At 40.3% G+C, this 27,516-nt stretch overlaps 2 protein-coding genes across 4 annotated transcripts; one reads left to right on the forward strand and one right to left on the reverse strand.

The window, feature by feature from the left end:
* Window positions 1-3,516: 3,516 nt before the first annotated feature.
* LIG4 (DNA ligase 4) lies at window positions 3,517-9,777 on the reverse strand. The gene is made up of 2 exons (XM_063317811.1): window positions 9,575-9,777; window positions 3,517-6,890 (listed from the first exon to the last, which is right to left on the reverse strand). Exon 2 carries the CDS (start codon window positions 6,874-6,876, stop codon window positions 4,150-4,152), a length of 2,727 nt encoding a protein of 908 aa, XP_063173881.1. The 5' UTR covers window positions 6,877-6,890; window positions 9,575-9,777; the 3' UTR covers window positions 3,517-4,149.
* A 40-nt stretch (window positions 9,778-9,817) lies between these two features.
* Window positions 9,818-16,968, forward strand: ABHD13 (abhydrolase domain containing 13). 3 transcript variants are annotated; one of them, XM_063317813.1, is made up of 3 exons: window positions 9,818-9,927; window positions 10,781-10,855; window positions 15,713-16,968. In XM_063317813.1, exon 3 carries the CDS (start codon window positions 15,748-15,750, stop codon window positions 16,759-16,761), a length of 1,014 nt encoding a protein of 337 aa, XP_063173883.1. In that variant the 5' UTR covers window positions 9,818-9,927; window positions 10,781-10,855; window positions 15,713-15,747; the 3' UTR covers window positions 16,762-16,968. The 3 variants fall into 3 exon arrangements, with proteins under 3 accessions (XP_063173883.1, XP_063173882.1, XP_063173885.1); XM_063317812.1 differs by having other exon boundaries at window positions 9,819-9,927; window positions 10,781-10,890; XM_063317815.1 differs by lacking the exon at window positions 10,781-10,855 and having other exon boundaries at window positions 9,826-9,927.
* Window positions 16,969-27,516: the final 10,548 nt, after the last annotated feature.

Here is a 27,516-nt window from a genome sequence, read left to right on the forward strand (position 1 = left end):
AGTGGAAGTAGGGCTCTTGCTAGGCACAAGAGGATCTTTATGCATATCCACAACTGTTGAGCAGTTCCTTTTTCCAACTAGGTAATGTAGGCATGTTTATATTTATCAGAAATAGTTTTGAAAATATGTAAACTAGATAGTTTTGTATACTGAAAGGAAAGTTAGCTGTGTTTTGTAACATTAACTCCTGTAGTAATTTACTATTAAATAAAGCAATGATTACCATGTAACTTACGTACAGTATACAGTACTTACATGTCTCTTAATGTGGAAATTACACCAAAGGCCTATTTGAGGCAAATGTTTTTGATGTACTGATGTTGTTGGAGAGGTTTGTAGAAATCCAGTCGGGCAGTTACAGTAGTTTCTAGTTCATTTTGTTGCACACACCCAGAAAATAGGGCTCATGGTTTCTTTAACTACATTTAATCTTACCAAATAGAGAAAACTCTTTGGCAGTCTAGAAAACTGAGGTCTTTATTCTCAATTATACCAATAATGAAATTGAATTTGACTGAATATATAATGTGATGACAGCCATATTGTCAGAGGACATCCTATACAAATTCCACAAATAGCTCCATGAGGAGTGAATGGCTTCTCTGCAGGGCCATCTTCTGGTAGATCTTCAAAATGTAAACTATACGTAGCAGTATGATACTGGTTTTTCATAGATCTGAGAATCTCAGTAGGGAAAGACATTACTCAGAATGTGTATGAGGTTCCTCTCTTTTTCCTTTTAGCTGTTGCTTCGTTATTTCTAACTTCAAAAGGGGAAGTTTCAATAGCTGTGAGGGAAAAATATCTGCCTTTTAAGTACAATGTGATACAATAAGCTTATGTTTTGAAAGACTGAAGAGACAAAGTTTTGGGGTAACTTGAGCTCATCTTGCATACTACCACAATTCTCCATTAGAAATACTTGTAAAAATACCAGATTGATGTTTAAGTATATGCAGAGAGAACTTTTTTCTACAGACATCAAACTCACATTCACTGAAAACTGTAGCAAACTGTGGCAACAGTAGGGGGTATGGTTAACCCCACAATTGCCTCTGCATGTTTCTTTTGTGCAGAGAAATTAAAAGATGTATACAAAGCCCTCAGGACACCCACCTCCCACATTTATCTTGGTAACTTGGCACCTTTAGCTCTTTTCTCAGCCAGGTGCCAACCAAAGCTACCTTGGGTGTCTTTTTCTCCTTAGCTAAGCTGCCACTACCTGTGATTTATTTATTAACGTCTAATCCTCTGGGAGAGCCAGTTCGATGAAGTGGTTAAGGCATCAGGCTAGAAACCAGGAGACCCTGAGTTCTAGTTCCACCTTAGGCACAAAGCCTGCTGGGTGACCTTGAGCCAGTCACTCTCCCTCAGCCCTAGGAAGCAGGCAAGGGCAAGCCAGTTCTGAAATCTTGCCAAGAAAACTGAGGGACTGAGGGAATCAACAATGACTCAAAGGCACACACACACATCCTTTGACCCCTCAAGGGAGAACTTGTAGTGTTTCTTTTTCATAGTGGCACAAATCATATATCCCTGCACTGTTCTCCTAACCATTTTATGCCGACTTGATCATCCAGCTATTTACAGCATCTTTTAAAACATTTCCTTTTCACCCATGTATTTGGAAGGCTAATCCTTCCTGTTGAGCTAAAGATTAAGCATGGCTCAAAATGTCTGTTTCTTGTCTTTATCAGCCTGTTCACTTGAGCATTCTCCAGAGCAATCCAATCCTGTTGATTGGACATAAACTGTCCATTCTGCGGGTTGTGCTGCTGTAAAATCTCTTGCCACTTCTCTCGTTTCAAGGGTTTATCATCTGCTGTGGTCCTTCATTGCATACTATTAGTAAACACATATACCACCTTTGCTTATTAGCACATTCACTTTCCTGCCTTAACACGTCTACCATTTCCTCCTACAGTCCATCCTGGCAACCATGACTCATGTCATCACCATTAGGATAGATTATTGTAATGTGGGATTACCTTTCAAAGCTGCTTGGAAACCGCAACTGATGCAGAATGTACTGTCCGTGTGCTGGTAAGAAAAGACTGCTACAGCCACACAAGTTTTACAGACAGGTACTCTGTTGGATTCCAGTCAGTTTATGGGTACAGTTAAGCGTTTGTTTAAACCTTTAAAGCCTTACATGGCTTATGTCCTGGTACCTGAAGGTTCACCTACTACAAATTAGTATTAAAAAGTCACATCTATGAGGAAAAAAAACCTGCTACCATGACAGGTACACTTCTAGAACTTATCTCCACATCGTTGAATTACTAAGTGAATGAGAAATCTTTCCCTAGCCCAAGTCTGTTTCCCCCCCCATCCCCAAAATACGTGGGACCAAAATGACCATTGGCTTATAGGAAGATAAAATTTGTGTTCAGGAATTTATGCAACACGTGGGATAGTGAACGGTGTTGTTCCTCAGGACTCCAAATTCATTCAGCTGTGATGCCTGTTGGGCATCATAAAATTCAGTGTTTATCAGTCCGATTTAATCATACTATTTTAAGGGCCAATGGGATAATTCATGTACCTACATTTTAATAGAGGATCTCATATAAAAATTAAATGGCACTTCATACAATTAATAATATATTACATTAAAATACAGGAAATAATTAAAACAATAAAAACAGAACTGACATACTTTGCAAATATAATAAAAATATTACTTAACATTTCAATAGGCTACTTCATACATGTTGACACTCTTTCTAAAAACAGAGGGCGTGGAAATAAATTGTAATGCCACAGCATGTCCAACCTATTGGTAATAACATAGGTGCAAATGATATACTGTAAAAAAGTGTATCTGTAGATGCAGTGTTTGCAATACATGGCCTGTAATGTCTTACTCTACTCTTGACCAACATGGCAAGGCATACATGATATGTATATGCTAAACATTGTCATGTTTTTATATAAATCCTACTAAGAAATAAGCAGTTAGTCACACCCAGACAATTTTGGCCCATTCTGAAAAAGCAAAGCATATTCTGATCTAGCCAATATTTGGATGGGAGCAAACCTTGAAATCACAGGACTGTAAACTAGACTAGAAAACTTGAAAAAATGCTCAGGAAGAAGGCAACAGCAAACCATTCTTATAGTGTTGCTAAGAAAACAGCATGGATGTTTCATGTATTGCCAAAAGTCAGGCCCTAATCAAGGGAGATTTTATCATATAGAAGATCCTAGTAATATCATCTTCTAATAAAACACAGTAGAGTTACTACAATTGTACTACACAGCCCTCAACGGAACCTTGATTATATATAGAATCACTTATTTCAAAACAGAATCAGGTTTTAAAATATATTTTTTATTTGTTTAATTATTTATTTATTACAGAATGATAAAATGAGAAAACATGTACAGAAACAAGATGTTCTCTCTATACTATTGAAAAGCAGCCCTTTGAAGACTTGCATAATTTCAGAAAATGGATCCCTTGATTCTCTTTCGTTAAAAATTGTGATTATAAAACTGAAAGCCTCTTTATTGGGGGGAAAAAACCCTATGACTCTATTGATGCATTTAAGATTATAGTCTGATGTTTTGAATTCTCCTGAAGTTGCACATTCATTTAAAAGATCATTATAACAATAAATTAAACATGAATGAGACATCAATTTAGATAGATAGCACTTTTTGAAACAATTAATTACCTCATCTCAAACCACAAGCAGTACTGGAATTTAAACTCATGTAGCCTGGTTGGATGCAAATCAGAAAGCTCTTTAAGATTAAAAGATCTGTACATTTTTAATATATATAATTGAGTAAAACAGCTGAACTTCCTATAAATATATTAAAAGGTAGGTAAAACAGATGAAAACAAAAAAATTAAAAACAATCACCTCCTGTTTTTCTGAGCATCCTTTTTTTCATTTACACACCTTCAAAAGATATGGAGTATTAAAAGAATAGAACTGTGCAATGCATTCAAAAAGCATATTCTACAAGGTTAACAGTGTGCTCTGAATATAACTTCTGAAGCAGCCACATCAGTCTTGCAGAAAACATGGCTCTTTTGAAAGAGAGGTGCTTTATTCCTGCTTCTGTGTACTGCAGAGCACCTTCTCCAAATGCTTTGCACAGCCCTATCAAACAAGACTTTTCTTACAAATTAAAATACTACATTATATACAAGTTTTCATTTTGTAACTCTCCAGCCTTTATGGAATCCTTTACCCATTGCTCAGACACAATTTTAAACTTTTTCTTAAACGTCCTTCTGATGGCTTTTATTTTCTTCACATCAGAATGATCTCCACTGATTACATGCGATACACCTTCCTCAAGCTGTGACACTACTTTTGCTCCATGAAAGCGAAGTATCAACTCTACAGTTACAAATCTGGTTTGACTCATCCTGTCCCCTGAGTTGCTCATTTCATCAGGAAGGTTCAGGTAAATGATTTGTTGCCTGAACATACTTAAAGAACTCTCCCAAGAATAACGTGCTTCTATGCCAGCAAGCACATCCTGAGAAATCTCTTCAGAGGTATTAATTCTTGAGAACACTGCCTTCAACTGTAGTGTATCAGTATCAGCTGTGAAACTATCACCATATGTGTCATATTCACAAGCAAAATTTTGCTTTGTTTCAGGAGACATGTGAATCATAAAAGCAGGCTGCCATGGCACAAACTTTTCAGTTTGGAAGCACTGTAAAAGCCATTCTGCTCTCACAACATCATACTTATTGGAAGAAATAATATTTTTCACTCTGACATTCTCAGTCCCTGCCACAACACAGTAAGTGACTGGCCCAGGATTTTGAACTATGCTGCCACCATATTCTGCTACTTTGCTTTCCAGGACATATTTCGAATAATTTTGTGTCCCAGTCATAATACAAAACTCAACATCTTCAAAAATACTAGAAATTTTGTTTATTTTAGAAAGATCAGGTGCTTTAAAATGATCCATTAAGCCAATTATTTTTTTAACCTTTGGCACAGTTTTATGCTTCTTTTCTTGTGGCTCATCCTCACCTATATCAAGATGTTTCGTTGCAAGCTTCCCAGAAGCTTTACTTCTGAGTTGTTCTAGAAGGTCAAGAGTCATACATTCATACCATTCTTTATCTTCCCGTATTCTCTCAATGCGAGGAAAACGTAATGTGCATTCCGTTTTATACATATCACTACTCACAATCTCAGCAGCTTTAATCTGGACAATCACTGAATTACAAGGTTCAATAAAGACTTGAGGCTTCTCAACACCACATAAGATATTACAAGGGGGAACTTTCCTGTCATATTTTTTCCAAAATGTGGCTAATTTCAAGCCAAGATCATACAGTTCTTTCATAGTGCAACCGGAACCAACACGACAAATGGAATGGAATTTAGATGGTTTTTCACCAGGCAAAGGAGTCTCAGCAACTGCACATAAAAAATGAGATATCATGCCACCACGAAGACCTTTACCCCAGTAGCCCCCAATAATTAAAAGGTCCAGTTCATCCATCAACCCACTGACATATTCTGGTTTGATCTTTAGCCATCCTTCCCCACGCTTGTCTGGCTTGTAAACTGACATGGGGTCTTTTATTACAATTCCTTCTTCTCTGTTATCAATGGCTTCATTTAGAGCATCTACTACTTCTTTCCGTGTGTTTGCTTGAATTCTAGAAACAATCTGTATTCGACCAGGTATCGGTGTAAATATTGTATTTAACATATCATATCTTTCACTCAGCATCTTATGACCCAATTTTTGGTCACTGACCATAAGAACATCAAAAACACAGAAGCAGGTTTGTAATTCAGAATCCTCCACCATCCTTTTGATGTCAAACTTGCTTCCTTTCTGCATAAAAGTCTGTGTGGTAGGGCTATAGGCCATCATTTCACCATCCAGAATGCAGTTTTGAATATTTTTAAAGGTATTATGAATAAAAGGAGTCAATGAACCTTCAAGGGGAAAAGCACCAAACTGCTGAGTATAATCATACCCATTTCGGGAAAAGTATTTGTAAACATCTCCATCTTTGTGCATCTGCATTCGTTCACCATCTAATTTTGTTTCTATGTAGAAAGTCCGATTATGCATTTGTTTCTCAATTTGGTGCACACTAGCAATAGAAGCAAGCATTGGTTTAAAGGCAGAAAATAATGTAACAGAAGCATCACTAAGTGATACAGAAGGGTTATGCAACTGTCTACAAACCTTTTCCAAATCAGTTGTGACACTGTGCAATTCTGCAGCATCAGGGTGAAAAATAGAAAATAAAGTTCGTTGGCTGACACCAAGTTTCAAATCCTTTATGATCATCCTGATCAACCACTTCTGTTCTAGTGCTGAGCTCTGAGTAATTAACTGAAGAAGGCTCTTCTTAACCAGATCCTTCCTTTTGGCAGCATTATTATTAGAAACAGAATCTAGAAGATCATTTACTTGTTGTATGGTCAGTTGACCTTGGCTAATGCATCTTGATTTCAAAACGAAGTAGGCTATCATAGCAAAGTCTCCAGCATTTCCTTGTGAGCCAGTGGGTGTTCGAAAATTTAAAAGTTTTAAAGAGTCTTTTCCATCTTTGGGTAAATTTAGCAATTCAATATAGAGCTTAGCAAGCATTGTTTCTTTAATTCCATATGCCATCCTTTCTCTTTCCAACTGTGGAAGAATAAGCCTCATTGCAGGATAAAAAGAATCTATCACATCCTTTTCATTTTCATGAAGAGCATCATGAAATTTCCTCCAGGAATCTAGAAAATCCTTGAAATATTTTGTTTTATCTGATCGGGATTTGCACTTCTGTATTCGTTCTAACGTTGAACAGAGATCTGCAAAAGGGACTTGTGATGCTACAGTTAGCTTGGAAGATGAACGTGAAGCAGGGACTGAAGCCATCGTAGATTTTTTTCCTCTACAAAAAAACAACCAAAGCAATTACAGATACATGGCTATTTTGAACATTTTCTACTACTTACTGTTTTACCTTGAATTAATTGTGTGCCCCTACAAACATAATGAATGTTAAAGTAAAAGTAATAAATTCAGTCTTACTCTCTGGCTCCAGCTATGCCGTAGTGATCTATACGTGGCTAGAAATACATCCTAAAGATTCAAATCAGCTTTCACATGACTGTGGCCGTCAGATGAGGTACAAGGGCAAAGCAAAATGCTACTTCAAACACTAAAAGAGCTTTAGGCTGCAACATTAAATACTCTATAAGCATAGAAATTGCTTCCCATTTTATTTTTACGGTATGTTTCTTTCCCTATCCAGATATTCTAACTTTATATTCTTAAAGTTACTTTGCCTTTGACAGTATGTGTTTTTGCTACATGATGGATGGTAGTAGTACTACTAACACAGCGAAGAAAACTAGGCAGAAACTGATTATGAGGGAGAAGTGTTCTGACTGACTCATAAAGCTGCATGGGCCCTCACCAAACATTTCAGTGAGGCTCTCAAAGTCCTCCCTAAGTTATCAAATTTTAATGTTTAATGTGACAGAAGGGCAGCAATGAGTGAGAGGATGAGGGGCTTGCTCTGCCTACTTATATCCATGTCTTTGCCTTCTGCATCCAGCAATAGTAGTACTTAGACCCAGAGGAGCCAATCATCCTGCTCCTCTTAAGATGCTGATCCCACTTAATTTTGCTGCCCAGGAAGAGAGCAGTTGGAGATGGCCAGGGGCTTAACCCAGTGCCACTGGGTCCACTCTATGCCAGGCCACTTGCAAAAGAGATACTGGACCAGTCTTTCCCATTCTCCTACCTTGACTGCCACCTCTGGTGGAATAGTAGAATGCTGCCCAGACATAGCACTGGGCCAGACTGGGAGAATACACCAGCACAATCTGCCACATCAGATTTGTCTTCTAAGGACTTACAGTATTTGCTTCGATTGGTACTTACAGTATATTTTTATTCTGCCTTTTATATGTATAACTCAAGGCAGCAAACAAAACTAGTACACCTGCCTCCTATTTTCCCCACAACAACTCTGTCAGGTGGGTTGGGCTGAAAGAGTGACTGGCTCAAAGTCACCCAGCCGGCTTTCATGCCCAAGGGAGGCCTAGAACTCACAGTCTGCTGGTTTCTAGGCCAGCACCTTCACCACTACACCAAACTGGCTCTCATTCCCACAGCCTACTAACTGCAGATCAGAGAAATCTAAGCAATTGTATTTAGAGGATGTGAAATGATTAAGTAATCATTAACTCATCTCTGACGCACAGACAAGTCACCCTGAATACATATTCCAATTTAAAACTAAATTCTTAATATATGGTATATATAATACAATACAGCTATATTTTCAGCTTCTCCTGGCAGAAGCTGTGACCTGTCATTTACCTGTTTCATCTTGTATCAAGGTAACATTGGTGTGACAACCAGAGGCTGTTGTGAATATGCTCCTGCTTGCTGATCTTCAGGGCCATTTGCCTTTTGGCAGTGGGAAGGTCTGGACTCACCCACTGAGTCAAACTGCCATGTCTCCTGCTTTTTGTGCCAACTCTGCCAGACCCGGCAGCAGATCTCAGGCAGCTAGGAGGGATGGCAGGAAAAGTGTGTTTGGACAGCTGCTCTTTAATTCTGTGGGGGTCAGAGAACTGTTGGGGGAAGGAGTCACTCTTAGCTGCCACCCCTCCCAGAGCAAGATTGCCCACTCAGCCCTGGTAGATCAAGCACAGCACTGCCTAATTAGCAGGGCTGAGTGGGTACAGCTTTTGACCCATTTCCAGCAGTCTTCCACAACACTATTATTAGCACAAATAAGTTGAGAATGTTAGGTGCCAAAATACACCCCAAAAATTGGGTTCACCTTTTCCACGGGTGGGCGTATCCACAAGTATATACAGTACTACTTTTTTAAAGTACCCATATATATTTGCGGATAAGCCCATCTGCAGATAAGCCAACCCTCTAATTTTTAACAAAAATACCATGAAAAATGCACCACCCGCAGAAAAGCCTATTGTGAAAATTAAAACATACTTAAACTTCGAGAGTCAGCTTATCTGCAGGTGGCTCATTTTTCGTGGTACTTTGGTTAAAAAGTCTAGGGTTGGCTTATCCGCAGATGGGTTTATCCATGAGTATATACGACACGTGCCAAAACGTATCCTCACCAGTGGATTACGAGCTACAGTGCTTACTCCACAGGTGGGGCCAACATTACTGGGGCAGAAAGGTGGGAGTGGGTCTCTTGCTGTCAGTTCTCCAATCTCACCGCGTACTGTAATCATTTTGAGGGAGAAGTGGCACAAAGGAGAGGTTCTCTCCTGCTTTCTACTTATCATCCATGGAGGAGGAGGAGGGAGAAGCAGGAGGAGGAAAACTGACCTCGGAAGTTCAGTCAGTACCCCACTCTACATTCTGCTCCCTCCGCAGCGGAGAAGAGAGCGCAGAGAGCCTGAAGTCACCAAGACTGCGAATGAAATCATTCAGGAAACTGTGACGCCCCCCGCGTTTCCCTCCCGCTTCTCTGCTGTAATTAAGGTCGGAGTTTGTGTTTTCTTCAGTGCCGAACTGCACCGCCCTGGCTCCCCACTGGAGGAGAGTTTGCTAGAGAGAGAGAGAGAGAGAGAGAGAGAACGGCACCTGCACGTTCCACGGCGAACCGCAGCCCACTAAGGTACTACTTCCGGAATCTCACAGGAATGGTTCGGAAGTTGCCATAGAAACAGGAACGCTGGCCTGTCCTCGAGGGCGAGAAAGAGAAGGACGTCCCCCACCCCGCCAGCCTCAGGTCTGGCTAGTTTCTGCTGCCTCCACGGACGGCACCCTTTCAGTCGGCTCAGGGGCCGTTCGTGACCCACTTTCCCGTCACCCGGAAGCACTTGTGGCGTCGTCGATTCGCTTTCCCGGAAGTGACGGCTAAGTGAGGAGAGCCTGGTCCAAGAGGAGGAAGGACGGGATGCGGAATATCCCGTCCCGGAGAGCGATGAGGTTGGTGTTTCAGGATTCCGCTGGTGTGAGCAGAGGCCTGCGCGCTTAGCTAGGAAACGGAGCGGCGCCGCCGTCCTCTTCTTTCGAGGTGGGGGAAGCGGCCGGCTGGGTCTTCTGCAGGTGCCCATGGCCTCGGGCGCCGCCAGGTCCATAGAGGTCTTCGCCTCCTGCTCCCTGCATCCTGGAGGCTCTCTTTTCGTGCCACAGTAGTCGACGCTGTGCGTTTCTTTAGAAAATCCCCAGGGTGCGCGGAAAGGGCTCCGCATATGTAGGTGGGTCTCCTCTTCAAAACTTCCTCGCTGCCTCATACGTGAGGCTGGGGAATTTCTGAGATCTTTCCAAAAGGACATTTCGCCTCGCCGTTCTGAAATAGGGGTTTCCCCTCTCTCCTTAAATGACTCTGCTGGCGGGGGAAGATGGGAGTTACAGTTTTGCCTTTCTGGATTGCTCCAGATTGGGAAAGGTTGGTCTTAGTTAACAATTAATGACATGATAGCCTCTCTGAGATTAGTCTGCTTTACCCTAGCCCCTACCCAAATCGCCTCCACAACTTTTTTTAACCCGAAAGGAGGATCAGACCGTGGATCTTCCGTAATGCATCAGGGTTGACCTGAAGAGAGCCACTTGGAAGGGATTGTTACTGTAGTTTCACCAGTTAGTTGAGTGAAGTGCCAGCTCAACTTACAAAAGTGGCTGACAGTTTAGTTTGTATCAGTTAGTCACATTTCCCTATGGCTTACTAACCAGTAAAATAATGCTTACTAAAATATTTAATACCTTGAATAGAATTTCAAAACAAATATAGTAGTAATTGAAATAGTTACTGTGTGAACTTCTTTATTTTCTGTCCTAGCTCCATTACTAAATCCTGTGGGAATTCTTTGTTATAAAACAGTTCCTGATCTAAAGTTGAAAAGAGATGGCTTATGTAAGAGACATTTCCTTCAAGAAGTTGATCGTTAGGTATGAATGCATCAGCTGCCTTTTATGTTTCTATTAGCATATATTACCATGTAGTTTCTCCAGTCAGTCCCAAATTCCATAGGTAAAGGTAAAGGTTTCCCTTGACGTAAAGTCCAGTCGAATCCGACTCTAGGGGGCGGTGCTCATCTCCGTTTCTAAGCCTTGGAGCCGGCGTTGTCATAGACACTTCCGGGTCATGTGGCCAGCATGACGACTCGGAACGCCGTTACCTTCCCGCCGAAGCGGTACCTATTGATCTACTCACATTTGCATGTTTTCGAACTGCTAGGTGAGCAGGAGCTGGGATTAACAACGGGAGCTCACCCCGCCGCGCGGTTTCGAACCGCCGACCTTCCGATCGACAGCTCAGCGGTTTAACCCGCAGCGCCACCGCGTCCCTATTCCCAAATTCCATATCTGGTTTAATTATGTACATTAAATTAGATTGCTGATAAATATCTTAGCTCATACCCAGAAATTAATCAGGTGTGGGAAAAGAATTGCCTTATTTCAGGAATATCATATGCTTCCTTTAGAGTAAGCACACAAATACCCAAAAGCCTTTATGATAGTCAGTTATACTGCTATTCCTGCATTATTAGAGTGAGTTGAAGCAATTTGAACCACTAGATATTTTAACTCTTTTTGTGAAAAGACTGTAGAACTGAAATAAGGTGTAGTTGGGTTTCTCTCAACTTCTTCTATAGGACATATATTGAAAGATTTTGAAACATGGATTGCATGGGGCCAATTTCAATTGTTTTCTCCATGCTATTATTGTAAAATATAGTATGGCTACTTGTATAGTTCTTCAGTATTATACAGAGCATCTGTTGACAGTCCTTCCAGGCATCTGCAGTACTAATGTAGACACTCAGAATGGTATTAGAAAATAATACTAAAAAATTAGGGCAATTGTTTTATTTGCTTACTTTAAGACATTTACATTTAAGATCTTGCGGTAAAGCAAATTGAAAGGCTGCACGTAATGCCAAACAATAACTTAACATTATGTGCACAGTGTGTAACAAATTTGATTTGAAACTTTACACTTATGGACCCTCCCCTATGGTAGAAGTGACTGGGTAACTTTATTCAATAGAACTCAGAGTCAGTATAACCTAGAAACCAATTGCTGTCTTGTAAAACAAGTTGGTCAGCTTCAAATAAATCAGTTTCCAACATGGTTTGTGAATCTGACTTGTTTATTTAGCCCAAAGCTGAACATAAACCTAAAATTAAACATTGTAGAAATTGAGACCATGTGAGAAAGTAAGAAGGGTATCTCATTCCCATCTCTGTTGGATTCTAGTTTTTGAGTCTGCCTATCCTGTTTTGAGTTTAATTTTCAAGGTACAGTTAAATGATTCTCATGAGGTTGTAGGTAAAACTCATCAGACTTAGGAGCTGAAAAATTAATGAAGTCTGCAGAATATTTTTTAAAAATCTAGAATCCTGATTACTCAGGACCGGAAATCTTTCATCTCTTTGTCAGTTATTACACTAAAACAATTATAGGACAAGCAACACCTTACTCATATATTTTGCAGGGCTGGAGTAATGACAGGAATCAACAGTTGGTATGAATCTTTTTTTCAAAAGAGTAAACAAAAGAAAGCCAGAATAAAATTAATACTACTGTTGCAGTTCAGTTCCAACATTAGTGCACAGATGGATGGTAAATAGATGAAGTAGTCCCAAAGGAATCAGTCTCTAAATATTCTATAACTGCATCTGTATTTGTAGTTTATAGTAGTTGGCAATAGGACTGAAATACTGCTACTTTTAATGTGCTGGATTATCAGGCACTTAAAAGTTTTTTTTTCTTGGCACTCCTGATTACCATATTTGTTAGTAAATCTGATAAAAAGGCATTTGTTTTATCTAAGAATACTATATGAGGAGGTAGCACTCCTGAGAGGTTGTTTAATTAGCCATGCACAAAACCATAATTATGCTTTTAAGCACCAACCCTGTAAGGGCTGAAGAAAAATATTTCAAATTCATGGGTGCTGATACAATGCTTCTAGATTCCTGAATGATGAGGTGCTTGTGATATTTTCTCCAAGCCATTTTTCGGCATGTCATTAGATTGGAGCATTTGAGTATCTAAAGTATTTTTCTGTATGACATTGGCTAGGATTTGTGTGATTTAATATGAGAATGGAAAGCACATCAGTTTGTTCAGTGCAGTTTCTGGTTCTTTGATCCAGGTGCAGTCTGTTCCAGTCCAGTGCTGTTCTTGATGGTCCCTCAAAACTGAGCACCTGGTTTTGAGGGGTCATAAGGATACTGCAGCAGGAATGATCATCTGATTCTCAAGCAATTTTTTAGGAGAGTAGGAAGCTGCAGTGGGCTGGGTGAGACAGGAAACCCTGCTACATGGCCATGGTTCTGCTCATACTACTTTGGATCAAACCATTATCTGGTTGTAGGCTTTATTGGTAGCCCTCAAGGTTTTTTTAAAACAGATTTTGCCAAAATTAGAGTAAATAGATTTCCCATAAAACTTTAAAATATGCATAATCATTATTATGCTAATGTAAATACTACTGTATGGTAGTGGTTGTATTTAAAATGTTTCTTTGGATCAATTCTACAAGTTCAGCACTTATTATTAAGCTTCTACTGAAGAATCTTATTAATTTATTTTAAAATATTCATATACTGCCATTCAACCTAGAAGGCTGCCAGAGCAGGTTATATGTTAATTGAAGTCAGTAAATACTCTCAGGCCTATAGTTTAAAATGATGCAATGCAGAAGAGAAAAAGGGATGTTAAGGGAAAAGAAAGAAAAGATAAATCAGGCATTTGAGCTTAATACGAAGGCTTCTGTTATCAGAATACGTCATTTTTTTCATAATCTGCATTTAAATATGATTAATAGTTAGAAATTTTACCCCTGAAATGTAGTAGGTGAGATTGTAACATGACTGTTCCAGGAAGCATCAGTGAAGAAGTTTTCACTTCGCAGAGACCCATCACTTTTGCAAGAACACATGGCTTTGTGAAAGTTTAAAAATGATGGAAAAGACTCTGTATCTCACGTATTTTAGAAAGAGAGTACAACTTCTGCCACCCTTACGTTTGAAAAAGTTTTTTTTCCCCTACAGAATTTTTAAAAATCAGTGCAAATACTTGCTGGCCTGGAAATCTGCAAGTGGCAGGATCTAAAGGGGCTTCTGCTTTATGTCCTTGTCCCAGCCCTGGTATCTCTTGAATTGGCAGGAAGAGAGGAAATCACAAGTCTGAAGAAACACTTAGGTCTTGAATGGCAGAATTACCTAAACCTACGTTATAAGCTAGAGTGGTGTTGTATAAGAATGAGGACTCAGCTGCTATCTATACATGCACTCAGCAAGTCTGGTAGGATTCTGATTCTCAGAACTGCTTTCTTAATAGACGGAGTGGCTAGGTACATATATTTTATTAATCAGTTGTGTTAACCATGATTTATTAAATAAGCCACAATTTCTGGGTTAGCACAGCATACTAAGACAGAAATTATGGTTTCTAAACTATACTTAAGGCAACACTCAGCCATAATGTGGCATATTTTATTTTAATTAAAGTATTGTATTAACCCAACCAGTGTGGGGTTTCTGGCAGAAGACTATTATCAATCTGTTGCAAAGAAGATGTCATTCATCTGCAATTGAATATTTCTTACATGAGCTGGGTTGTTATCCCAATTCTTCACCTGTATTCCTTTGTCCTGCAGCACTTTGTGATCTCGGCCATTGCGTAGCTTGCATTTCACATCTAGGCCAAAATTGGTCCTTTTTTTTGCCTTTAAGTAATAGAACAGGAAAAGTCTGTGATACCTATTCCACTCCTTCCAGAAACTTGGTTGTAGCATCTTACATTCACATTTGAATAGTAATTTGAGGAATAGTGATGATACTTCGGGTTGTTTTTGAAAGTCCTTTGGAACCTGCAAGAGTGAAAACACTGCACCTGTCTGTGTCTCATTAAAGGAGTCAAGGCTACTCCCATGCCTTTGGGAAGCACTTCGAATCCAAAGCATTACACAGCCCTGCTTTGTCCACTTACATATTTTGGGATCCAGCTTGCAATTCCTTTGAAAATTTTTAGGCAGCATATTTTCGTAGTAAGATCATCTAAATCTTTAGAACAGAGCATAATATAGTGCTGAGGTCAAGAATAGGAGGGAAGTTGGTAAAACTCAGCTGCCTCAGTTGGTAGAAGTATTTTCAGGTAAGACATAGCCAAGAAAGCCCACTCCTATTTTTGAGATCATATGGCAGGCAATGAAGGTCCTGCCTTGCTTCATACTAAGGCAAACCAGTATTGAATGCTGCACTTATGCATTAACTAGTGGCTCTGAGTTGCCAGCTAATGAGTTCCAATTGCTACTGCAAGTTGGTATGTCTGTACATGGATTTGACAGGAGGAAACTTGATTAAATCTAGTTAAATTGTGTTTCTCTCTTCTGTTGGGGTGAGTGGGGGAAGAGAACAAATTTGAATTTAATTTAAATTGCCTTGATTTAGGAGACATCAGTCAAACCTAAGAAGAGAAAGGGCTGAAGCTCTCTGCCTTCCTTCCTTCTCTATTTTCTCTTTCATTTATGAATTTTTAAATTAGTTTGATTTCCTTATTAATTTGTTAAATTAATTAAATATACTTTTTAAGTGCCTGAGATGAGACACTCATTTTGCTTTATTTTTCAAAAACATTGCTCTTTTATTTCCAGAGCAATCTAATTTTTGTGATAAATTACTCTTACCATTTGTTTTGCTTTACATTTTTTTGTTTGTTTGTTCATGTTTTAAGCCTAAGTGTATTTTCTTCTTTCAGGATTCATATGGACTAGAGATTCATTGGCTACTATAATGGAAAAATCATGGATGCTTTGGACTTCCATTGAAAAATGGCTGCTTGCTTTGGTGTCATGGTCCTGGGGTGTCTGCCGTATTTCTCTCTTACCTTTGATAGTGACTTTTCATTTGTACGGTGGCATGATTTTACCTCTGTTAATATTTGTATCTATCACAGGAATACTATATAAATTCCAGGACGTGTTGCTTTATTTCCCTGAGCAACCCTCTTCATCACGGCTCTATGTTCCCATGCCTACTGGCATCCCACATGAGAATATCTTTATCAAAACCAAAGATGGTGTGTTGCTCAATCTAATTCTTCTCAGATTTACAGGGGATAATTCCTCATATTCTCCTACTGTCATTTACTTTCATGGGAATGCAGGCAACATTGGGCACCGACTACCAAATGCTTTACTGATGCTGGTAAACCTGAAAGTAAATTTATTATTGGTTGACTATAGAGGCTATGGGAAAAGTGAAGGAGAAGCAAGCGAGGATGGCATCTATTTAGATTCTGAGGCTGTTCTAGACTATGTGATGACCAGATCAGATCTTGATAAGACGAAAATTTTTCTTTTTGGCCGTTCGTTGGGGGGAGCGGTTGCTGTTCACCTGGCCTCCGAAAATTCTCATAGGATTTCTGCCATCATGGTGGAGAATACATTCCTTAGTATTCCGCATATGGCCAGCACTCTGTTTTCTTTGTTCCCTATGAGATACCTTCCTTTATGGTGCTATAAGAACAAGTTCCTGTCTTATAGAAAAATATCTCAGTGCAGGATGCCTTCACTGTTCATCTCTGGACTTGCTGACCAATTGATTCCTCCAGTTATGATGAAGCAACTTTATGAACTTTCCCCCGCTCGGACTAAAAGATTGGCAATATTTCCAGATGGAACTCATAATGACACTTGGCAGTGTCAAGGCTACTTTACTGCACTTGAACAGTTTATCAAAGAAGTTATAAAAAGCCACTCCCCTGAAGAAATGGCAAAAATGTCATCTAATGTAACAATAATATAATTGTAATTCCAGTCTGTCTTTCTGATACAACTGCATTGTACCTGGATTTGTGGGAAGTGATAATTACCATTTTTAAAATGTGTATTCTGTCTGTATTTATCTTAAAAAGTGAAATTAAACATGGAGACATCTACTAACTTATGATCCAAGATAGTTTTTACATTCTGCATTGTAAAAAAATAAAACTTCTATTTGTTTTTAAAAAAATTAGTTTTAATATCCGTTTTTTAGGAAAAGGCACTTTAACACATTTATTGCTGAATTTTATGTTATTCTGAATTTAAGAGAAGAATAAAGCAGTTCAGTGTAGTGCATATTTTGGGTCCATAAATAAACAAGGTCAGTTTTCAGAGAATCACAAACAACCAGCTAGATACCAGATTAGTCAGTTACTAAAATCAATATTTTCGACCCCTGCTCCTGGTTGGTTAAGGCCTCCAGGGAGGGACCTGTGGGTAGATCCCTGCACTGGTGAATGCTGCCTTGAGAGACATGGTAGTTCTTCCAGCTCTGAAAGAGGCAAGGGTCTCCTCCTCAAGAAACCATTGCTGGATCCCTGAGTTTGGACAATTTTCATTCAGTCTCCAGGCTTCCCTTCTTGGGAAAAGCTGAGATTGTGAGCAGCCTACTGCTGAAGGGTCCTAGAAGAGGCAGATTATCTGGGCCCCTTGCAGTCAGGTTTCAGATCACGGCCCAGTGCTGAAACAGGTTTGGTCACACTTGATGACTTGTGGCAGGCCTCGGATGGGGGTAGTGTATCAGTCCTGGCCCTTGACAGCTTTTCATACCATTGACCATGGTATCCTGGACAGGCTTAGGGTTTGGGAGTAGGGAGCGCTGTGTTGCAGTGTTTCTCCTCCCTCCAGGTCTGGTTCCAATCAGTGTTGGGGATAGCAGTCTAGTCCTAGATATCTGTTTTACAAAGTGCCACGGGGCTCTCCCCTCTCCTTTATAAGATCTACATCATGGGTGTCCAACTTTTTGGCTTCCCTGGGCCACACTGAGTGAAGAGGAATTGTCTTGGGCCGCACATAAAATATATAATACAGTTAATGTATATAAGTAATAAAACTTTATTCTGTAATATTTTCTATTATAAAATTTTAAAAAAGAGGGCAACATAAAACTATTGGGATATTTGACCTTGCTTTTGTGAAACTAATGCATCAATGTCTGGTTTGATGAAAGTGGTTGTAATTCTCAGTGAGTTCTCAAGGTGCTCGTCAGATATTTTAATTCTAATTTTACTCTTCGTGTGCTTCACCCTTGGGGCCGCATGCAGCCCGCAGACCACAGGTTGGACACCCCTGATCTACATGAGGGCCCTGGGGAAGGTCATCTGTCAGCAGGCATGCAGTATCATCAGTATACTGATGATATTCAGTTATATATTCCACCCCTGGCTGATGAAGTTAAGCTGCAGAAGATCTGCTCCAGTGTCAAGTTTCTGGAGGTCTTGATGGGGAAGGACAGGCTTCAGCATAACCCTACCAAGACTGAGTGGCTGTGGGTTTGGGGCCCCCTAGTTCCTGGAACTGGAGAGATTTCATCTTTGACTCTGAATGGGGTTGTACTTCTCTGCTCGGATTCAGTGTGCAATTTTTGTGGTCCTCTTAGACTTGCAGCTCCTGTTCAAAGAGCAGGTGACATCTGTGAGCACAGGGATTTTTGCACAACTCTGTCTTGTACACCAGTTGCACCTGTTCCTGGACTGGGGATCCTGCTCACAGTCACTCACCCTTAGTCATTCCTGATTGAATTATTGCAACCTGCTCTACCTGGGGCTGCCCTTGAAGACTTTTTGGAATTTTCAATTGGTCCAGAATGCAGTTGCGCAGTAGTTACAGGCATTCTTCTTTACACCCATGTGACACCTTCACAAGATGCACTGGCTCCGTATAGGTTTCGGTTGCAATTCAAGGTGCTGGTCATCACCTGTAAAGCACTGCATGGCACAGGAGTGAACTGCCTGTGGGATTGCCTTTTCCCAGTGGTATCTGCCTGTCCCACAGGCTCCAACAGAGAGGGCACAAGATGAAACAATGTCCCATTGTTGTGGGACCCCAGAAGCATGCCTTCTCAGTGGTGGTCTCTACCTTTGAAATGATTCCCCACCCCCAATAAACGGCCCCAGCCCTCCAAGCCTTTAGAAAGGTAGTTAAGATCTGGCTTTTTCCCCAGCCCTTGGATCAGGATGAGCAGAGTTCCCATTTGGTGGGATACAAGCTTTTTGTTTTGATCTCCATGTAACTGTTCTACAGTATTTTATTGTAATGGTATGTGTTTCTTTTGTTTTCATTTAATGATTTTTGTATGCTGCCCATAGTCACCTTGTTTGAGTTGGGTGGCCATATAAATGTTATAAATAAATAAAGGTGGAAAGCTGGGAACAGAAAGAGGAACAAGAACCTGAACCTTGGTATCACTTGTAAATAGGCCTTGCATCTGATACACAGCAATTGCTGGAATTTGTACGTAATAGTTTCTTTGTGGCTTTTCTATGGTATTTCATGTTATCAGAAGTTCTTATATCCTTGAGTGCCTATTTATCAGTTTCTAGTCCAGCTTGGCAGGAGAAATCTAACAATATTCTTTACAGCTATTGCTTTAATGTGTATGATTAAATCTCCAGATTTAATTTAATTTTGTCATGCATGATTAACATCTTTTAATATAGTTAATTTTAAGAATAGCACTAATACAAATACACAGTTCATTGGCATAGCTAAATAATTTCTAACTGCCTCATTCTGCATTTAAATAAGAAAAGATATATTTAAAGATGATACCGTTTTGCTATGGCCGTACAGTCTCAAAGGCAGGCAAAGCTGGTCGTGCCCAGGTCTTTAGTTTGCTGTCCTGGTACTGCAAAATTAACTGTTTATTTTCTTATTTTTACTTTTTTTTTTCATCATGAGGAAGTCCTGGTTCAAATCCGGGTACCCACTTCCAGAGGATTGGGATTGCCTGATTTAAAACTGTATTTTGCAGTCAGCTGTTTGGTTTGGATGAAGGAGTGGGTGCTGCTGAGAAAAGAATTTTAGAATTAGAAGGACACGATCTGAGATTTGGATGGCATGGCTTTCTATGGTGCAATAAAGTTAAGGTTAATGTAGATTTTAAAAATCACTACTGTATGTCAGAAGTGCCATATTGAGAATATGGACTAGACTGTGCCCAAAAATGCCTTTATGAGTCTCAGCACAAGAAGCATTTTACAGGAAGGAAACAGCAGGCAAAGAGAAATGGTTAACCTATCAAGAGTTGTAAGAACATGGAGAATACAAGATGAAATCAAGAGAACAATTGGCTGCAGAGGGATTCAGTTTTCAGTGGTTTTCATATGCACAGCTAAGAGAAAGATTCAAGGCAGGTAATAAGACATTTGGAACTGAGCAGCAAAAGACAGAATTTGAAACTGAATTATGTACAAATGATGAACATGTAATTGCCAAAATGTATAAACTCTTGTTAAAATTTGAAATGGAGGACAAACAAGTGGAAGAGTGTTTGATAAAATGGGATAAGAATTTTGGACATAACACATTGTTGGAACAGTGGGAAAACATGTGGTTGAAAGGATTGAAATTCATATTATTTTATAACTTAAAAGAGAATTTTTACAAAATGATGTATTGTTGGTAAATGACTCCAGAAAAAATATCTAGAATGTATAAAGGTACCTCAAATTTATGTTGGAAATGTAGACAGTGTGAAGGGTCATTTTATCATGTTTGGTGGACTTGTAAAAAAGCCAGAACATTTTGAGTTCAAATACATAGACTGATATAAAAAAATTTAAAGACTAAAATCAACTGAAATGAACTTTTTTGTTGGGATTAATGGACAGACAACTAGAAAAAAGCCATGGAAGATTATATATGATCACTGCTGCAAGTCAACTATATGCACAAAAATGGAAAGATTCTGAAATACGGTGGAGGAGTGGTTGGTGAAGATGACGGAATTAGCAGAGATGGCAAAATTAACTTGTTTGCTTAGAGAAAGATAAATTACATGTATTAATAACTGGAAACCCCTTATGGACTTTTTGCTGAAAAAAGAAAAAAATGAAATGATTTATGGATTTGATGAATAGAAAGGGTAGATTATAGAAACTTTGATGTAACCTTAGAGAGAGAGGGTGAAATCTAAATGTACTTATAACTGCTGTTAAGAAAATTGGAAACCACTTATTTATTGTTCTTTCTTATTATTCTTTTTCCTTCTTTTCTCTCTCTATTTCTTTTTCACTTTTCTATTAATAATTTCTTCTTATCTTTAAAATTTGTATTGTTTTTACTCTCTGGAAAAACTTCTTTAATAAAAATTATATATATAAATAAGGAAGTCTTAGGATGAAAAAATGGAACTGCCTAACAGTGCAGTTAAAATACAAGTTTTTTATTGGAATGGCATGTTTATAGTTGAGAATAGGATAGTGAAAGTTTCTTTTTTTAATTCACCATATTACATGTATCTCTGATTCCCCATGCAACTGTTTATCAAAAAACATTTCAGAAGCTTTCTGTATGACTACAATGGGGTACTTGCTTTTTCCCCTTCATAGGCTTTGTGTAGAGGTACAGTGTATAAGTATATGTGTGTGTGTGTGTATTTAAAAATGGCTAATCATATGGGTTGTCATCTATTTAGTCAGGTTCATGTAACACAAATATAAACTGAAAATGTTCTGGGTTTTGAAAACAGAATCCTAAGGAATTAAATTCCCAAATATTGGAAAGTATGAGCAAGTAAGTCTTCTTTGCAATAAAGTGCAAGCGTGAAAGCAATTTGTGAAGGCAACAATACTGATGTGGGAATTTGATCTTCACTATTACTAAACCAAATTGTTTGCTCCAGTACACTTCATCTAGTGATGGTTTGACATTTTTTTAGAAATTATTTGACTTTTTTCCCTTTAAAGCCAGCCCCTCTCCCCAGACACCTTACCCATTTGGACATCTCAGAATCTTAATACTTTTTAAGAACTGGTTTAAAACTGTGTTTCCTGAGAAAGTATTGTCCACATCTTTGGTTATAGCTGGATGAGACTGTTTTTTCATATATTTTACATACATGATTAAAGATAGAATTAATACTGGATATTTACATGGGGGCATCTTTTTATTCTCTTTTATTCCTGCCATTCCTTTTCTCTGGCATAGTATTTTATTATTTATTGGATGTATATCCCACTTTTCACTGAGGAACTCAAGGCAATGTATGTACAGTGTTCCCTCCTCCTATCTTCCCCAAACAACCACCCTGTGAGGTAGGTTAGGCTGAGAAAGTAACTGGCCCAAAGTGACACAGTGAGCTTTTGTGACTGAGGATAGACTAGTCCAACACTGTAATCACTATGCCACACTGGCTATTTTCTTTGTTATGTTCTCATAACATTCTTACTATTTCATTAATTACACTGCAAAATTAAAAATTGCAAAAAATAATACAATATTTGATGCATTTAAATATCTGTAGCATTTGCACTTTGACATCCTTTAATTTTTTTCTGTGCTTCTGTTGTGGCATTACCTATGTCAGAAACATCCCTCTGCCTGTGCTATTCTGAACATAACAATCATAATACCAAGGTGTTCTACACCCAATATTACAAGAAATATTCTAGTATTATTATGCTAAATACAATTTCTTATAATATGTGATGTAGAAAATTGATTGTTATGTTCAGAGTAGCACAGGCAGTGGGATGTTTATAATACGTTTCATGCTAAATGAAAGCCTGTTAAGGCACCAGGCCAGAAACTAGGAGGCTGAGAGTTCTAGTCCCACCTTGGGCACGAAGCCAGCTGGGTGAGCTTGGGCCAGTCCCTCTCTCTCAGCCCTAGGAAAGAGGCAATGACAAACCACTTCCAAAATAATAATAATAATAATTATTATTATTATTATTATTTTACCTGTCCTTTTTTATATATAACTCAAGGTTGTCAAACATACCTAATACTCCCACCTCCTATTTTCCCCACAACAACAACCCTGTGAGGTGGGTTGGGCTGAGAGAGAGGGACTGGCTGAAACTCACTCAGCTGGCTTTCATGACTGAGGTGGGACTAGAGCTCACAGCCTCTTGCTTTCTAGCCCAGCTGCCTTCACCACTACACCAAACTGAAATCCTGCCAAGAAAGCTGCAGGGACTAGTCCAGGCAGTTGCAAGGAGTCAACACTGACATGAAGGCACCCTCCCACACACAGAATTATGCTGAATGCCACCCAAGACAGGAAGGTCATGACGGAGAGGTCAGACTAAATGCGATCCCTGGAGAAGGTAATGGCAACCCACCCCAGTATTCTTGCCGTGAAAACTAAATGGATCAGTACAACCAGAGATATGTCGGTATACCATCGGAAGATGAGACCCCCAGGTCGGAAGATGGTCAAAATGCTACTGGGGAGGAACAGAGGATGAGCTCAACTAGCCCCAGACGTGATGACGCAGCTAGCTCAAAGCCGAAAGGACGGCTAGCGGCCGACGGTGCTGGTGGTGAACGGCGAATCCGATGTTCTAAGGATCAACACACCACTGGAACCTGGAATGTAAGATCTATGAGCCAGGGCAAATTGGATGTGGTTATTGGTGAGATGTCAAGAGTAAAGATAGACATTTTGGGCGTCAGTGGACTGAAATGGACTGGAATGGGCCACTTCACATCAAATGACCACCAGATCTACTACTGTGGACAAGAGGACCACAGAAGAAATGGAGTAGCCTTCATAACTAATAGTAAAGTGGCTAAAGCAGTGCTTGGATACAATCCAAAAAACGATAGGATGATCTCAATTCGAATTCAGGGCAAGCCATCTAACATCACAGTGATCCAAATATACACCCCAACCACAGATGCTGAAGAAGTTGAAATAGAGCAGTTCTATGAGGATCTGCAGCACCTACTGGACAACACGCCTAAAAGAGATGTTATTTTCATCACGGGAGACTGGAATGCTAAGGTGGGCAGTCAAATGATACCTGGAATTACAGGTAAGCATGGCCTGGGAGAACAAAACGAAGCAGGACATAGGCTGATAGAATTTTGCCAAGACAATTCACTCTGCATAACAAACACTCTCTTCCAACATCCTAAGAGACGGCTTTATACATGGACTTCACCAGATGGACAACACCGAAATCAGAATGACTACATCCTTTGCAGCCAAAGGTGGCGGACATCTGTACAGTCGGTAAAAACAAGACCTGGAGCTGACTGTAGTTCAGATCATGAACTTCTTGCACAATTTAGGATCAGACTAAAGAGATTAGGGAAGACCCACAGATCTGCTAGATATGAGCTCACTAATATTCCTAAGGAATATGCAGTGGAGGTGCAGAATCGATTTAAGGGACTGGACTTAGTAGATAGGGTCCCGGAAGAACTATGGACAGAAGTTCGTAACATTGTTCAGGAGGTGGTGTAATGATTGCCTATTCCAATAAAAGGAGTCTCATCAGTAGTTACTAGAGAAAACTAATTTATTGAATGAATAGTATGCAAAGTACGAAGAAAGCTGAGAATGAGCAAAAGCGCGCCAAGTGCAAACTTAAAAAGCCTTGCTCCCGTTGCGAACCCTCCCCTCAGGCTAGCATAGCAACCACCCCCCAGATGCTAGCAACCGTTAGAATCGGCCTGAGAAAGTAACCTTGAACAGCAGAGATAACCCAAACATACATTCCAGAAGATTACAAGTCAGCACAAAGGAAATTTACCAGCGTGGCCAGGCAGGCACGCAACTGCAGATATGACATGTGAAACGTTACGAGGAACCATAAACATCGGAACGGGAACATGACATACTGCCCCCCCCAACAAGAAAAAAAAACTTAATTGTTAAGGCGCAGGTTTATCAGGGTAAGCAGCATGAAACTGAGCAACCAAGTGGGGAGAGCGCACATGTTGTGCAGGGACCCACTCTGGATGAGAGAAATGCTTCCAGCGAATCAGATATTGCAGAGTGGAATGGAAACGTCTAGAGTCTAGTATTTCCTTGACTTCGAAATGTTGTTGACCATCAATCATTATGGGGGGAGGTGCAGCCGGCTCAGGATGCCAATGGGTAGACTCCACGAATGGTTTAAGCAAACTGCAATGAAAAACAGGGTGTAAGCGCTTGAGATTGTGAGGTAAGTCCAACTTAAAGGTAACAGGATTAATCTGAGCAACAATAGGAAATGGACCTATGAACTTGGGCGCCAGTTTTTTGGATGGTTGAGGGGATTTGATGTATTTGGTGGAAAGGTATACTCTATCCCCTATTTGAAAAAGAGGTTGTGGTGCCCTTTTTTCGTTGGCATGTCGTTGATAAGTGGCTTGAGCATCGGCTAAAGCTTGCTGTAGTTTTGGCCAGGAATCTGCCAGTTGTGAGGCCCAATCGGTCGGGGAGGTGGGCGAGGTAGATGGTGGAGGCAATTCAGGAATAGGGACAAAGTCATGGCCGAATACAGTACGAAAGGGCACCACCCCAGTACTTTGATGCACAGCATTATTGTAAGCAACTTCAGCAAATGGCAGGAGGTCTACCCAGTTGTCTTGTTGATAATTAACAAAAGCACGTAAATATTGCTCCAACGTGGCATTAACCGCCTCAGTATTTCCATCCGTTTGGGGATGAAAAGCCATGGATAGCGCCTGTTTAGTGCCCAATAGTTTCATAAATTCCCGCCAAAAGTGTGAAGTAAATTGTGTTCCTCTGTCGGTCACCAAGCGGGCGGGGCTACCGTGTAATCTGTACACGTGAACTAGAAAGAGGCGGGCCAGCTGTTGTGCAGATGGTAGAGACGCACAAGGGACGAAATGAGCTTGCTTCGAGAAAAAATCCTTAACAACCCAAATGACAGTCTTTCTCTGGCTAGGAGGTAGATCCACAATAAAATCCATAGAGATTTCCTCCCAGGGGTGGGAGGGATTGGCCACTGGCTGCACAAAGCCCTGGGGTTTCCCCCCTTTTCGTTTTGCAGTAGCACAGACAGGGCAAGACTTGACATAGGCTTTTACATCTCACCGGAGGGTTGGCCACCAGAACTGTCGACGCACTAGATGAATAGTTTTTGTAAAGCCAAAATGCCCAGCTGTTTTATCGTCATGAGACCTGAATAGCACGGTTTTGCGCAAGGTTACAGGCACATAGAGGCGATCATCTTTCCATGCCAAACCTTGCTTCAAAGTAACCTCGCTCTGATTGTTTTGCAACCAAGTATCCGATTTCAACTCTGCCAGAAACCTTTGTTGCAAATCTGCAGGAACGGATACATGTATCGCGCTAGGACCGGCAGGAGTGTCAGGTTGCTGCGCTCGCGTCTGACTGCGAGTGACTGCTGCTAGTGCCATTTGGGAATCTGTCCAGAGGGTTCCCACCACATCTGGGGCTGTTCCTGAATCCTGGGGTTGGCGCGACAGTGCATCAGCTAAAAAGTTTTTCTTTCCCGGAATGAATCTGAGTTTAAAATCAAAGCGGCTGAAGTACTGAGCCCATCGCACTTGCTTAGGGCTGAGCTTACGAGAGGCAGTAAGGGACTCCAAGTTTTTATGATCAGTCCACACTTCAAAAGGGTGTGCCGCCCCCTCCAATAGATGCCTCCAATTCTCCAAAGCGGCTTTCACCGCAAAAGCCTCCTTTTCCCAAACATGCCAGTGTCTCTCTGTCTCAGAGAATTTACGTGACAGATAAGCACAAGGCTTTAATTGTCCTTGCTCATCGCCTTGCAATAAGAGGGCACCAATAGAAAAGTCTGAGGCATCGACTTGCACCACAAATGGTCTGTCAGGATCAGGGTGTTGCAAGATTGGTTCAGAGGTAAACAGTCGCTTGAGTTGGTCAAACGCCTGTTGACAAGCAGGCGTCCATTTTAGGAGTGCCCCTGGATTCTTTGATTTGCGGGTGTCTCCCACACCCTTTGTTTTGAGTAATTCAGTTAGGGGTAAGGCAATCTCAGCAAATTTTTCTAAAAATGGACGATAGAAATTCGCAAATCCGAGGAAAGATTGTAGTTGTTTGCGTGTGCGTGGGGGCTCCCATACTAAAATAGCCTCAATTTTGGCAGGATCCATTTCAATGCCTTTATCTGAAATCCTATACCCCAAATAATCAATTTGTGTTTGATGAAATGCACATTTGGATAGCTTGGCATACAATTCAGCATTTCTCAATTTGGTTAACACTTGCCTAACCAATTGCACATGTTCCCTCATGGTTTTTGAATATATTAACACGTCATCTAAATAAACCAAAACCCCATTGAACAAGTGGTCGTGCAAGACCTCATTTATCAATTGCATAAAAACCCCAGGTGCCCCAGCCAATCCAAACGGTAACACTTTATACTGAAAAGCCCCAAATGCACAATTAAAAGCTGTTTTCCATTCATCCCCCTCCCGAATGCGAATGCGATAATACGCCTCCCTTAAGTCCAATTTAGAGAAGATTTTCCCCCCCACCAAGTGGGCTAACATTTCCTTGATGACCGGGAGGGGAGATTTGTTTAATAGGGAGACTGCATTTAACCCACGGAAATCCGTGCATAGTCTTAAAGTTCCGTCTTTCTTTTATCTAAAGAGTACTGGAGAACCCACTGGTGAATTGGCTGGTTCTATGAAGCCCCGCTGTAAGTTTTTGTCTATGAATTCACGAAGAGTAGCCAATTCCTTTGGGGTCATTGCATATACCTTTGGTCTGGGCAACTTGGCATTGGGAAGAATTTCAATGGCACAGTCAGTTTTCCGATGAGGCGGCAGCCGATCTGCC

The sequence above is a fragment of the Candoia aspera genome, chromosome 1 (assembly GCF_035149785.1).
Source record: "Candoia aspera isolate rCanAsp1 chromosome 1, rCanAsp1.hap2, whole genome shotgun sequence".
Taxonomy (NCBI): Eukaryota; Metazoa; Chordata; class Lepidosauria; order Squamata; family Boidae; genus Candoia; species Candoia aspera.

What these genes read in the sequence shown, in the direction of transcription:
- ABHD13 (XM_063317813.1), top strand. Translation starts at nt 15,748, where the DNA reads ATGGAAAAATCATGGATGCTTTGGACTTCCATTGAAAAATGGCTGCTT.
- LIG4 (XM_063317811.1), bottom strand. Translation starts at nt 6,876, where the DNA reads ATGGCTTCAGTCCCTGCTTCACGTTCATCTTCCAAGCTAACTGTAGCA.